General features: G+C 40.4%; 1 protein-coding gene across 2 annotated transcripts in view; it reads left to right on the top strand.

Annotated features, from left to right (window-relative positions):
• The window catches only part of SNAP25 (synaptosome associated protein 25), a 68,160-nt gene that overhangs the window by 40,179 nt on the left and 14,114 nt on the right, over positions 1 to 13,867 (top strand). For both annotated transcript variants that reach the window (XM_064446784.1, XM_064446783.1), the window contains exon 4: positions 6,394 to 6,442. In XM_064446784.1, coding sequence (XP_064302854.1) covers positions 6,394 to 6,442 — 49 coding nt within the window. The remainder of the gene's footprint in view (positions 1 to 6,393; positions 6,443 to 13,867) is intronic.

Below are 13,867 nucleotides of genomic sequence, written 5' to 3'. Positions count from 1 at the left end.
CAGTACAAGGCATCCTTAATGCTGAAATGTAGGTCATAGACTGGGGGACGAAACTGATGTCCCTCCTTGCTCAAGAAGACAAGGCTGAATTTCAAGATGAAGCCCAAGTGCTGTTCCCAGGGAACGTTAGCAAGGAAAGCCAAATCTGTTACTGCTTCTTATTTTTATAACCCAGCTTTGCAAGAAGCTGATTGTTTCAGTCCTAGCACAACAGGGGAAGCAGGAAGAAATGGTAAGTGGCTGTTGTAAAGTTGCCACTGCTTTGCCGCAAGGCAGCTACGTACTGGGATGGCAGATTACAAAAATCAGTTTGTGCTGCGGTGCCCATCATACCCATGCAACACAGTTACATCTACAATGACCAATGCTCATTTGAGGTACTCAGTGCTATAAATGCCTGTATTTTATGATGATGCTGTGCAATGTTTGGGCCAAAACATAAAAGAAAAATGAACTGAGGCAGAAGAAGTGAGACTAAAACAACAGTTTGTAGCTGACCTTATTTTCTTGTTCAAGCTTCATATCTCTGAGCCAGCTTTATCAAATGCATAATAACCCACACAAGGGAAAAAGCTGTGAGTCTACTACCCTCTTCCAGTGGAACCACCACGGCCTTTAAAGAAAATCAATTATTGTAGGGTGGAAAAAAAGAGATGGTTTCTAGCTATGATTCAGCAAGGGAAAAAATATCAACAAAATCAGTACTGTAGAAAGCCCAGCAAGAAAGCACTTAGCAACATGTACAGACAAAAGAGCTGTTTTGTACATTTAAATCCAGACAGGACTGTCTTCTCCTCTCATATGCTGGGAGGTTAGAGTCAAGTTTACTAACATATCAAAGCTGAAATGGTAAGCTATAAATGTTTGGTAACCTCATGATGCAGCTCTACACAGGACACTGAACATACAGTCTGCCATTTTACTAACTTCCTTCATGACTGGGAAGTGAGTTTCCTCTGATGTTATATCATAGTCAAATGTTCCTTAATTACAGTCTGAAGAGTTAAAAAAAAATAATTTAGAGTTTGGTCCAAAGCTGGTCAAAGCTAATTTTAAAAAGCCCTTTGACATCATTAGCTATTGGAAGAGTTCTACACAGAAAAGTGTTTTAATCTGTGCAATTCCACAGAAATACATATCTGGAGCAGGGGAAGGTGATTCATAATTCTGGTCTCAGTTTTTCCTATGCAGGATTAGACCCCTTTGTCTATGTAAACTGGCAGGGCAGCATTGGAGTCAGGGTCACCATGCTAGATGAAAACCAGGCACACAGGATTCAAGGTGGGGGTGTCACAGGTTCATATCAGCTGAAGATCTGAACCGCAGGGTGAATTAACAGGCTCTGAGAAGCAACATGGCTCTTAAATCAGGCACAGAGAGACATTGCAGCATTAACAGGGTGACAGTGAACTCGGAGCAGGAGTTGAGGAAATGCATTACTATGGCTGACTAAAAAAATGTTTCTTTGACCACATTTTTGTCTTTAGGGTGTTGACGCTTCTCTTTAGTGTCTCTGGGAACTGCTAGCAATGTCAGCCTGTCCTGGTACATAATTGTCTGTATTAATTTATTCAAAACAAACTCTATAATCCATATAGATTAAAGCAAAATTCTTCACCAAAGTGGAAGTTTATTTGTTCTCCACATAACTGAGAGTGTATATCTGGTTTCAGGGTATGCCCTGAAATGCAGAGAAAGTGATTTCTAGAATTTGGATTCTCTATCTGATACATCATTCCCTTACACAGTTATGAAAATCTCCCCTCAGGCTATACCAAAGTTGAAGTAGCTGTCTTTTGTAGCAGGCATGGATAGGATGCAACACACTGTGTCCCTGGAGGGACTGACGGACACTTTGAGCAGTCATCCCTATTCTCTTCCTGATTTTATTTCCACCTTGGGAAATTAAGTAACATAACAGTAATAATAAGAAATGATACAGCAATGCATTTCCCCTCAAAAGTGCTGGGCAAATTTTAGTGAACACCTTGTTGCTGACTTGCTCTGAGTGAGACCCTAACAAACAAAAAGAAGTTTTAAAAAGCTGTTACAGAAGATTGAGGAGGATGCATATTAAAGCCTCCAACCGGGGTACCAGTTGTCCTGCTAAACTGGCTTCACTGAAGCATTGACGGACTTGGGATGATGTATCTAAGAGCTGAACTGAGCCCAGAGTTTTAAAATTGTATAGTCTGGCTTTCTAATCAGTAGCTTAGCCTGTGGTCTAGTGGAGAACGGAGGCACGTGCTTCACAGAAAGCATGTTGAACCTCAACCAGTACCTCTCGTTGGTTTGCTTTTGTCTAAACACTAAAGCTTACTGCTACTGAAAGGTTGAAGGACATCAACTTTCATAAACTTTATGGGGTCTATATTAATGGTGGTCTTTCCCCTAATGTAGTTAATTTTTAAAAGTCAAAAGCGATGGCTTCCTTCTCTCTCATAAACTTTATGGGGTCTATATTAATGGTGGTCTTTCCCCTAATGTAGTTAATTTTTAAAAGTCAAAAGCGATGGCTTCCTTCTCTGAGGGGTCATCTCGCGTGCAAAATTTATCAGGTCGTTGGAGAAAAATGGTTGGCAACCCATGGTAGTCTCCTTGGAAATCAAAGTCTGGGAGAACACGCAGGCTGCCCTGCTCATTCCTCGAGTCAGGGCTATGTATGTTCAAGGGCTGCATGGGAAAGATTATATGGTTTACTGTTTGCAGTATACCCACTTTATGGATAAATGGAGGAACTCCAGAGCTGTCAGTTTAATGCCTCAACAAAAGCAATTTGTGCTGTGCCATTTTCTTCTAAAGGACAAGAGGGTCAGAAGTTTGCTGTACTGTGGCAAAATCCAGCAGTCCAAATTCTCCTCTCAAGTGCAACAAGAAGACAAGGAGAGTCAGCACTAACTCTGGAGAGAGAAGGCTGTTACAGATTCAAGAGCTGGATTAAAATGGCATGTGCTCCATGAGCTCTGTAGGGTCCTATAAAAGATGCATTTTATTTCTCTTTGGCCTGAACTACCCTAAGCATTCCATTTTTTGAGAATCCTTATCTTGCTGCAAACTAAACAGAGAATTGTCTGTGCAAGGACTGAAGATCACATTGAAGTTGGCGAGTACTGGGTGTGGGGTGGGAACCCTTCCTGAGCCCTGAGGACCAGACAAATCAAAGTAGGGGCACTGGGTCCTTGTTGTGACCGTGGCTCTTCTGGGAGCCTCTTATAAAGGTTTTATGATTGGTTGTTGTAAAACATATTTTTCTGGCTTGGCACTTCACAAACACAGCTTTCATCACCTCCTGTTACACATTCTTTAGGCAACCAGTTCAAGCGTGTCTGCTGAAACCTGCTCCCACTGAGATTAAGGGGGAGTTTCTGTGATACTTTTAGTGCAGAAAACGCCAACCTTGTCAGTGTTTGGGCCCCAGACACGCTTATGTGGCACACTCAATTCTTTCTCTATATTCCTTTAAATGAAGAGGTTTTGTAGTTTCTAGTGATCCCTCACTCTGTTGTCACTGGGGGTCAGTTAGTGAGTGTTCCTTTCCTGTTCAGACATCTGGATGAGCATGTTTTTAGAATAGTTCTGTCTTACAGACGTGTTTGGTTTTGAGCTATCTAAAAGATCAGTCACAATGGAAATACATAACTTTTAGGAAAGTCTGGATCTGTTTTAAATGCACAAATATATTTTTTTAATTGGCTCTACACAGTTAATTTTTTATGAAAAATCTGAAAATTGATGCTTAATAGAAACTTGGAACAGGAGGAGATTGTCACTTGATGTCTGAATCACCTCTCATCTTTGTCAGTGAACATCTTTTTATTAGCTTCAATATGCTTTGGATTAGACCTCGGATGCAGACAAGTATGTACAGTGCACATCCTTTAATATTTTCACATTAGTATTACTGCTGTGGCAGGCTGCTTTTAAGAAATACAGTTTTGCCTAATAAAATTAGATGGCACTGATGGTCAGGTAAATAAAATAAAATTGCACCTCTTCTGCTCTGTGCAAGGATTTGATACGAAATACAGACCATAAGGACTAATTGCTGGATTGGTCTCTTAGCATAGGTCTTATTCAGGTCATTGGACATCTTAGCTGCATAAAGGCAGTTTGCTCAAATGTTAAAAATTACAGGAAAATAAGGTCAGACGGTTAAGGAGAAGCAAACATTTCTCAGCCTGACCATGTTTGGCTCACTGAAAGCCAGCAACTATCATACGACCAACTGCAGGTGTTCTGAGTCCAATATTTAGAAGGGCTCCACACCAGACTGCACTATATTTACTCAAACATCAGATGACTTAGGACCTAAGCAGTCTCCTTGTGTTTGCATGGGGCATGTTTTTTTAAAATAGATATAAATCTTTTGGGGTGAGACATCCTTGGGTACCAAGAGCATGGAAAGAGCACAATAAAAAGCTATTGCACATTCAGTGCTTAGCAAAACTGACACCTGCCCTACAGAAAACATAAGATCATGAAAGGCTGTTTCCTTACTCTAAATAGGCAAATCTAAGATGAACCTTGGGCCCTAAGTTTCTAAAGGTTGCAAAAATAAAAGCTGGCTGGGATTCAGGTAAATGCACTATGAGCTTGAAGGGAGAGACAGCAGCAGATAGATAGATATAACCCAGGGGCAGTGTGGCATAGCAGACTGTGGGGAGAGGCAGGAGGCTTTTTCTCTCCACCTGGCAATTCACACAACGATTTAAAAAAAGAACAGGGGTGGAAGGGGGGCACACACACGAATTGGGCTGCACACATCTGATGTTTTTCCCAGTTTCTACAGTGACATAGATATTAAAGACAAGAAAAAGACTGCAGAGAGGCAGACAAGAGCACAAAAAGAGGCATCTCGCATCCCTCTTGAACTGAGCAGGATCCTCTTGAAGCAAAGCAGAGAAGCACCAGCTGCACCAGCCAGACAGCCCTTGAGTGTGGAAGACAGTCAGGCTGGTCACTGAGCCAAAGTGGGCAGTGCTCTACCAGCCTGCCTGGGAGCACCTTGTGAGCATGGACCAGGCAGGTGACAGCCAGAGAGACTTCCCAGAAAGAGATGAGTGATGGAAGTGAGCAGGGCAGTTGGGAGGAAGGATAATAAGAAGTCTTTCATTTGCCTCAAGGACAGGGAGGATAGCCTGAAAAAGCAAAAGGAAGGTCAGGACTTCAGGCTTCTGTTCCTCATAGTCCTGTGCAACTGTGGGCATCTCCCCCACCCTCTGCAAAATAAACACCACCAACTTTATCTGCTTCACAGGGGTACAGATGTCTTTATGTTCATGGAAGCAGCTATATTACTGCTGCACATGTCCAGGTAACTCCCCTGGCAATCTGTCAGGCTACAGAGGACTTTATTTTATCTGTTGTTGAAATGCAAGTCAGGAGATTGTTCAGGCCATTAATTATTCACAGACGTTATCACTGCTCCAAGCAGAATAGAACTAGTTTCCCCTTCATAATTAAAAAGGAGCTAATCTGATCTGTGATATAGCTTAGTGTCACAGCACCCAGAAACCCGAGACACCTGATCACATCCCAGAGTGATGATAATGCATGCAAAAACTGTATTTGTGAAAGATGCCCTGCTGCTGATTTAGGCAGGGGGGAGCTCTGAATTGCTCAGCTTTTGCTCCAGCCATGCATCTGGCAAAGGCGATGATAAGAATCACATTAACCTCCACAGAAGCAGGGGTAGGATCAGCACGCAGATTTTTTAAAAATCCTGTCTTCAAGCTCGATCAAAATCCATTGATGCTAAAGGTGTCTCTTCACTGAACTAAAACTTGGCTTAAACCCATATCTGTTAGATCTCCAAGCCAAAATACATAGCTTAATCCTATTAAATATTAGTCTGCTTTAAAATGGATTTCCTAAGTAGGTAAGCTTTCTGACTTCTGTGTTGCAAGAGCTATGTACAAACTACTATGCCTCCTTACCAAACACAGTTTGTGCTGTATCTACTTTCCTTGGGAATTTCTTCTGTGAGATGAACACACACCTGCAATGTCAACATCCCCTTCTTCCCTTCTCCTGCTTCAGAGAACTTGGAGATGAACCGTCTGTTTTTAGAGATTACTCCTGTGTAAAGTGATTATTTTAATCTCAAAGTCCTGGACTTTGTTTTTTCTGCAGTAGTTCAGTATCCCAGTGAATCCTGAAGGGTTGACGGTACAATTGAGAGTACCCAGCTTCTTGTACAGTGTCCAGGCACATAAGGTCTTTGGACTGTGCCACCAGCCCCTTATGACCTTGTCATTTCTTTCACTGTTTTTCTTTTGTCTTCCTATGTCCCTCATCTAGGGCTGAGTGTTCCCTCACTGATCTCTCTTTCTTTCTCTCTCTCTTTCTTCTCCCTCTCTCCCTCCTTACCTTGCTACCACTATTGGGATGTAGAGTAAAGATGCTGGTATCAGGACTTTGGTTATGTTGGATGAGCAAGGAGGTAAGTTAAGATTACTTCAGTAAGGAAGTGTAACTGTTCTCAAAGTACTGTTCTGTGTGCAAACCTGAAAATGAGGAGCATAAAACACCTGTGTGGTTGTGCATGAGAACCCAAGAATCTCTTTGCCTTTAGCTTTGTTGTCTGACAGAGGAATGTACAATACCTGCGTAATAGTCTGTATTTTGATCCGTTTCCCATTAATGTCAAAGAGAGCTGCAGGCTGAACTTATCCAGATCATCATTTTTTTCAGCAAACTTTAGGTCAAGATCCAGCTACACAATGGGAAGATTTGCCTCCGTAAGTGTAAAATCCAACATTATTTATGCAGGTGCTATGTAATTTTCTCATTTGTTTTAGCTACAAATGAAAAGCATGCATTAAATGCAACCCAAGAGAAGGTAAGACAGCTTTAGCTTGTGTAAAATTCAGTTGCTTTTTGTATAGAAATGTCAGGGAGGATAACGGGAATTTAACATTAAAAGCTATTATGCTATCAGCTCATTACAATTGACCATATAGGAGCTTTCAAGCTTAGACAAGTCCCTGTCTGTGGATGATAGTAACAAAGACAGAGCTAGATATATTAAATACATTCCAGGAAATTCCATTTTTGCCCTTCTTCATAATATTACAAAGAAGCAGGTAGCTTCCCCCCCCCAATAAAACTAATGTCTTCGTTTGCTGTAGACCCAACACCAACAAAATGGTGTCTCCAAAGAGAAGTTAAGTCAACAGAGTACAAATTTCTGCTACTCTATAACAAACCAGCTCCCCAAAAGCCTTGTTATTATTTATTACGTGGCATGATACAAAACTGTATTAGAAAATGTTTTCTGGAGAGGTAATGCTGTATTACTTATCAAGCCCAGACAACAATTATAGGCAATGGTACAACATTGTTGGGAAATGGACTGCAGAACTGGACAGACCCTTTTCACCTGTAATGCCCCTGCTTCTTTAGCAATAAAATGAACAAAAAGTAATTAACAGGATCTAAACAGAAAGTATTTTCTTCTCTTTGCTTTGTTATGTATGTCTCATTGCTTCCCCCTCCCCTCCCCCTTTAGGGAAAATAATTTAACCTAACCAAATTTTGTTTCATCGATTTGTCTTGGCAAGAAGAAAATTACAGGTAATATTTTGTAGTCTTTGATTATTTTTTTTTTTGTGAATAACAGCATTAAAAGAACTATCACTGAATACAGAAACCCAGAAATTACTTATGTTGAAACAGATACGGCACCTGTCTAAATAATGTGTTTTGTTTCAGAAGTGAATTATGCAGTTAAAATAAATCACAAATATTGTCAGAGAAAGTCTGTAAATACCCAGGTGTGTCTTGTAATGTAATTCACAGACAGATCAGCAGGAACTTTAGTGGTTCCTATAACTTCCCATGTGTTTAGTCTTGAGAAAGTACATTTCTGTTCTTTAACTGTTATTTTTCCACAGATTGCTAGGGGCTTTTATTTTGGTTTTAACCCTGAATTTTGTTTTTCACTTTGGAGTTCTACTATTGCTAAAGCCCTGTACACACAAGCTGTCCGACCTAGTCATGCTAGGAAAGATGGTCCATGTAAGCCAAGGAGCTGAGACTGGACCCACCGACCTCTTTGGAGTCCAGGGAACTCAGTATTAAACTCTCATTGACAGTAAAACCTGAAATGTGTATTATATGGCCAGAGGTGCAGTTAGTTGATACTTACAGGAAAGAATCACACAATTTAAAAGCCTCTTTAAATTGGTTATGGTCATGCCTTAAGTCGTTCAGTAAATTAAGCTTGCGACTATACAGTATGGGTTTCTTAAGAAAAACAGACTAACAATGCTACAGACTCTGGGAGTATTGTAACCACTGTACTATATTAAATGTTTAATTAAGTTTTGTCCATTTCAGCCATATGCAGCTGTAATGATGTCTGACTGGGTTTTTTATTTTTGCGATAAAGGACTTATTATGTTACTGAGCAAAATACGCTAATGATGACTTTGAACCCTCTGTAATTAGTGCAATGTATGCAACTCACGGATGTCTGTAGATTATCAGATTAAGGAAATAATTCGCTAACACTGCATGTGATCTTTTTTTCAACTGACTGCACAAGTCGCTTCAGATTATTAGGTGTTAAATAGACAAAAAAATATGACATTGATCTTTCCAGTGGGTGGCAAGCAGAATATCTAATCTCCACAATTGCTTGAAGCTCTATTTCTAAGTTTCCTTACAAAATTGCTTGCTTTGAAGTTAAACAGAGCTTACAAGGAAAACTTTTTTGAGACGATCTCAATCTAAATAATGCAAAGCAGAACTCATTTTCTGATATCAATATGCAAAAGTCTTTGGGATCATAAAACGAAAGAAGTCAACATAATTTTACAATACTGTCTGGCCAGCTCCTGCTGCCTAAATGTTCAGCACAGCTAGCTGCACAGCAGACCACAGAGTCTGTTATGACCCTACAGAGATGTGGAGCTTCACAAGAGCTTTTGCTACTCCTGTTTCACAGAGAATGAAATTGCCATAAAAACTAGAGACCTCCTCCAGTCCCCTTTAGAGTCACTAGGAATCTGAGCGGGATTTTGGAGTAGTCCCTCTGCAATATCAAGAGTTAACATTTTTTGAGCCAGGTATTGTCACACAAACCAGTTCAACACAGTTCTTCCCCTGAGGAGCCCACAGGAAGGAGCTAAGAGGTTAGATTCTCCTTGTTGAGATTTTTTCCATCAGCGGGAAAGTGTTTCTCAGACCCCATATGCATCCATAATGCTTACATTTTTTTAAACCTGGCCTCTAGTCAAGCTCCCTTAAATAATTATTTATATACAGATATGTACATAACACTTTAAATATTTACGTTTTACACTAAAAATGTAATGCTGCAAAGAATTATTGAGCAGTGGCAATTGCTCTGCTTCATTAAATATGTCTTTGAAACATGCTAACTTAGAAAAATGTTGACATTTGGATGTATGCTAGTTAAAAGCAGACCACAGAAATGAAATTGATAGTACAAAGCGGGGATATGAAGATAAACCTGAAATGCAGACACAGCAGGGTCCTAAAGCAGAGGCTCTCTTCCTCCGAAGGAAACTCCTATCACCCCAGAGTGTTAGCAGGCAGAGAGATTTGGAACTTCAAGGACCTTTTTTTTTGTATGGTGATGTCCTCCTGCAGTGTATTACAAAAGAGTTTTGTTCTTGTATTCGAAATGGGGTGGAGGGGAGAAACTTTTCCAGTAACTACAGTAGCAGCACAGCCATTTTTCATCCAAGGCAAGATAGAGGAATATCCACAACTTTGATAAGCCACAGAAGAAATGTCAATGCAATTGACATTTTCTCCCTGCACCACACAACCAGCGATGCCAGAGAACGTGTAGAGTAGCTTGATCTACCCAGCAGATCTGTACTCCAGATCAAGTTGAAGTATGGAGATAAGACTTTGGAATAACTGGGTGACTCTACAAGCAAAAAGGTTGACACCAAGTGGCAGTGCCCATGCTAGCTGACCTCTACAGTTTTTGCATGAGTTGCAAACTTTACAGTTTTGTATGAGTTATGGCTGACCTGTTTCTATGGCACCAAAGAAACAACTGCAGTAAATACAAAGATAATTACCACCCCTTTCCATCAGAGCAAAATTATGGCCCCTTTCCCAGCTTAACTGCTATTCAACAGCTACCACAAAAATCGATAGGCAGTGAGATGCAAAAAGAAAAGTTGCTAGAGGCACTCCAACAACACCTATGAGCTGAGCTGCTCACAGTCAGAAATGGTTTGCTAATTAGCAAAAAAAAAAAAAAAGAAAAGGGTAACTATCAACTATTCCAGATTCTACAGGGAAAACAGCATTAGTTATATTGAAAGTGTACAGCAGAAAAGAAAAATGAACGCCCCACAAAAGCAAGTTGTTCCTTGTCTACTATTATTTTTAGCACAGCTACACATGGGCTCACAAGCACTCCCCAGCAGCTTTCTTCCATTCGTACATGTGCTCAGCAATGCCTTTCAGAGCAGAGCTAGGTCAAGGCTCAGGATTTCTGAAAAGGCTGTCCTAGAAATGTACTTCGCTCTGATATGATTCTGCTTTATGGAAAATGGGATCACTGAGTATCATTGGAAATAGTTAATCGGCTGTCTTTCAAATTCAGCCCTCTTGTATGCAATTAGGATTACAATGCATTCTTAGATGTCCCTTTTTTTTTTTTTTAAAATTAAAATTGTCCTTGGTGGAAATTACTGCATCGCGCAATACTCCAGGCAAGGAGCAAATTCCCTTCTCCAAATATATTTAACTGGCATTCAAGCCCAGGCCTCAGATCCTGGACACTAGTCAGGGGACATTTGTTGTAAATTACAGGTGGGGATGCAAAGGTCAAACAACACCACACTTGCCCTGGTCCTGCATCCAACACTGTGTTAAGATGCTTTTGCAGCTCTGTTTGCTCAACAGACCACAGGAGCAGCTGAGGGATGCCCTTGCTACAGCTTCCCTCTCCCAGCCACTTCTCCAGATCAGTCACAGAGTGGGGATTTGCCAGGCTGTTGTGGAAGATCCCAGCAAAGACCCACTGGCAAAGGGCCACAATGCCTAACAGGACTAGCTTATGGTCCCTTCAGTTGCCTATGGTTTTCATACAGAAGTAATTCACAAGTATAACAATACAGGTATCCTAAGATGGTAACTTAATGTATCCTGTTTGTATCCTAAGATATGCCATTTGTTTGCTGTAAGATCTGGAAGAAGTTATATTAGTAGAGCTTCCTGAAAAAAAAAAAAAAGAAGGAAATCTCATTGAAACACACCTCTGATGTGTACTCTGCTCTCACACTATGCTAATTCTATTATATATCATATATGATAGATGAACATATATATAGATGTAGTATATTGAAATAATACTGCAATGAACTGTCAAAATATATTTAAACTCTAACCTTGAAGTGCTTCTACATAGGAGATACAGGACATGATCTTTTGTAGGTGTGAATTTGTGTAGGTTCATGGCAGACTGTCTTCCTTAAAACCTTTAATATAATACACAAAGTTGGAATAGGGAAGGTCTATGAAAACAGACATTAAATTAACCTTTTGATATCCATCTGATTTATTACCAGCAGTGATTCATTCTGGGCCAGATTTTAATATCAGTTATACCAAAACAAATCCAAAGTGACCCCATTAAGTTAATGCCACTATAATATTTATGACTCGATAATTGTGGTTAGACACATGAATCTATTTCCTTGCCTGTGGGACCAGATCTTTGACAGGTATAAATTGGTGTTGCTCCATGAAGCCAGCATAACTACACTGATTTAAACCAGTTAACAATCCAGCCCATGACATTAACAACTAGCAAATGGTTTTAGGACCAGCAGCCAGCTGTCTAGACTTCTGGGCTACAAATATGACATGGGCTTTTTACACTGATGAGGTTTCCTTTAATGGAAGATAAATTAGTTGTGGGTCCCTTTTCTATTCAGAAATAGCATAGGCATCACACACAAAACCTGAAGCAGGATAAATTAAGTGAGGTTTCTGGAGAGAGCTATAATTTAAATTAAAGTCCTTGAGTCATGTCAAATATACTCTTCAATTAGCACTCATCTCTTCAGGCAGGATAGGAAACAGGGAAAGAAAGTTCAAAAGGCCCTACTATACACCTGACTTCAGAGAATGTGCATCTGAGCAAGGAAACAGGCTTAAAGCTACCAGTGGTACCAGATCTAGGACTGATCCCCACTGTCTTACCTGGCTTTTTTTACTGGCCAGCCAAGATCAGAGAAATACTAGCAGCAAAATCAGTGGAAGAAATATCAGCACCTCTTGTCCCTCCCTGTGTCAAAATATACATGTGGAATTAGCCTTCTTTTAACTGAGAGCCATGAAAACCAGCTGGCCTCTACAAACACAGCTCTCTCAAGCAGGAGGTGGGAATCTGTGACAGAGATTTAGTGATTTCCCATCATTTTGCATGAACCAGCATAAAAGCCAGCTCACACTCCCACAGCTGCTTCCCAGAGCAAGAGCCAGTGTTGCCCAACACTGCAGGAGCAGGCAGGACTATGAGTTAGTGAGGAGTAGAAGCACTTACAGGAGTATCACCTTCTACCACATACTCACATTTCTGATGAGATTGACAATCTTTGGCTACAGATATGAACCAAAGCTTCTGCGAAAGTCTCCCAACCAAAATGTAAAATTAAAATGTGCATTAAAACAGTCCAACCTTGTAATTCTGGTTCTTGGCTCAGCAGTTTATCTAGAAGAACTTGTGCAGTGTATCTCTCAGGTTACTTTATTAGTTTCCCAATCCTTTGCTTACATTATATGTGCCCCTCTTAGAAGACACTGCCAGGTAACTCTGATCCTGAAAATGTATCCTTAGATTTGGGATCAATAACTCCTGTGGTATCAGGAGACAAGCACATCCAGCTGAGGAGAATGAGAACTGACAGCTGAAAAGCAGATGCATCTCACAATACTGATACGGCACCTGTCCTTCTCAAAGCCCAGCCTCATGCCAGAATTAAGCAAAGAACACAAGTTCAGTATTTGAATTATTTCAGCTTGAATAATTTAGGCCAGGATTTTCAAGGCCCTCTAGGGGTGAGATGCCCATTTCCCATTAAAAATAATTAAATAAAACTAATTTTAATGGGAATTGGGTATCTGAATCCCCCAGCAAGCTTTGAAAATCTAAACCTCAATTGTTATTAGAAACCCAAGTAAGAAATTAGGCCTATTCATGTTCCCAAAGAAGTCAAAAGGAATCTTGTACTGATGTCAATATGCACATGATTTTCTTCTAAAATGCCTTCTTTTTTTCTTCTCAGTAGGACTCAGTTAACATGAGGGATGACATTAAATTCTTCCTATAACCAGTGCTCCCTTAGCCCCTTTCCTCTTAGGTCTCATTCTGTGTTCATATTTTTTTTTCTATTCAATATGGGGAATAGGGACTTATTTGGTTTTGCTGGGATTGCTTTACTTTGCCTCTTTAGGTACAGTTACAGTTTTTGAAATGCCACTCCAAGTAACTTTTTCATCCCATGTAACACTTATTTGGGTTTATCCTGCGCAAAACAAATGGTGAGGCTTTCCACCCATGTAAAATTCTGTCGCTACTGTAGACTCCACATAAGACCCCTGCTCCCACATATCTGTTTACATCAGCAAAGGACCAGTTCCTACAGTTTTACATTGTGGCATTCTGTTCCCTTAGGCCATTTTCCCCATCTGAGCTATCAAGTCATTAAGAAAACCCTACATCATCATCAGCCTTAGGTGGAAATAAGCCAAATTCTGTTTGATGCCAGTGGAGAGACAGTGTCTATATGTGGCTGGTTACTGGGCTTGGTGCTTCGTAACTTGTCCTGGAGCAAAGCAAAAAAGTGACTCTACTGAAAACATGAGTCTT

Source organism: Phalacrocorax carbo, chromosome 3, assembly GCF_963921805.1.
Source record: "Phalacrocorax carbo chromosome 3, bPhaCar2.1, whole genome shotgun sequence".
NCBI lineage: Eukaryota > Metazoa > Chordata > Aves > Suliformes > Phalacrocoracidae > Phalacrocorax > Phalacrocorax carbo.
Note: the sequence above shows the minus strand (reverse complement) of the source record. Positions and strands in the feature narration are given on the sequence as shown.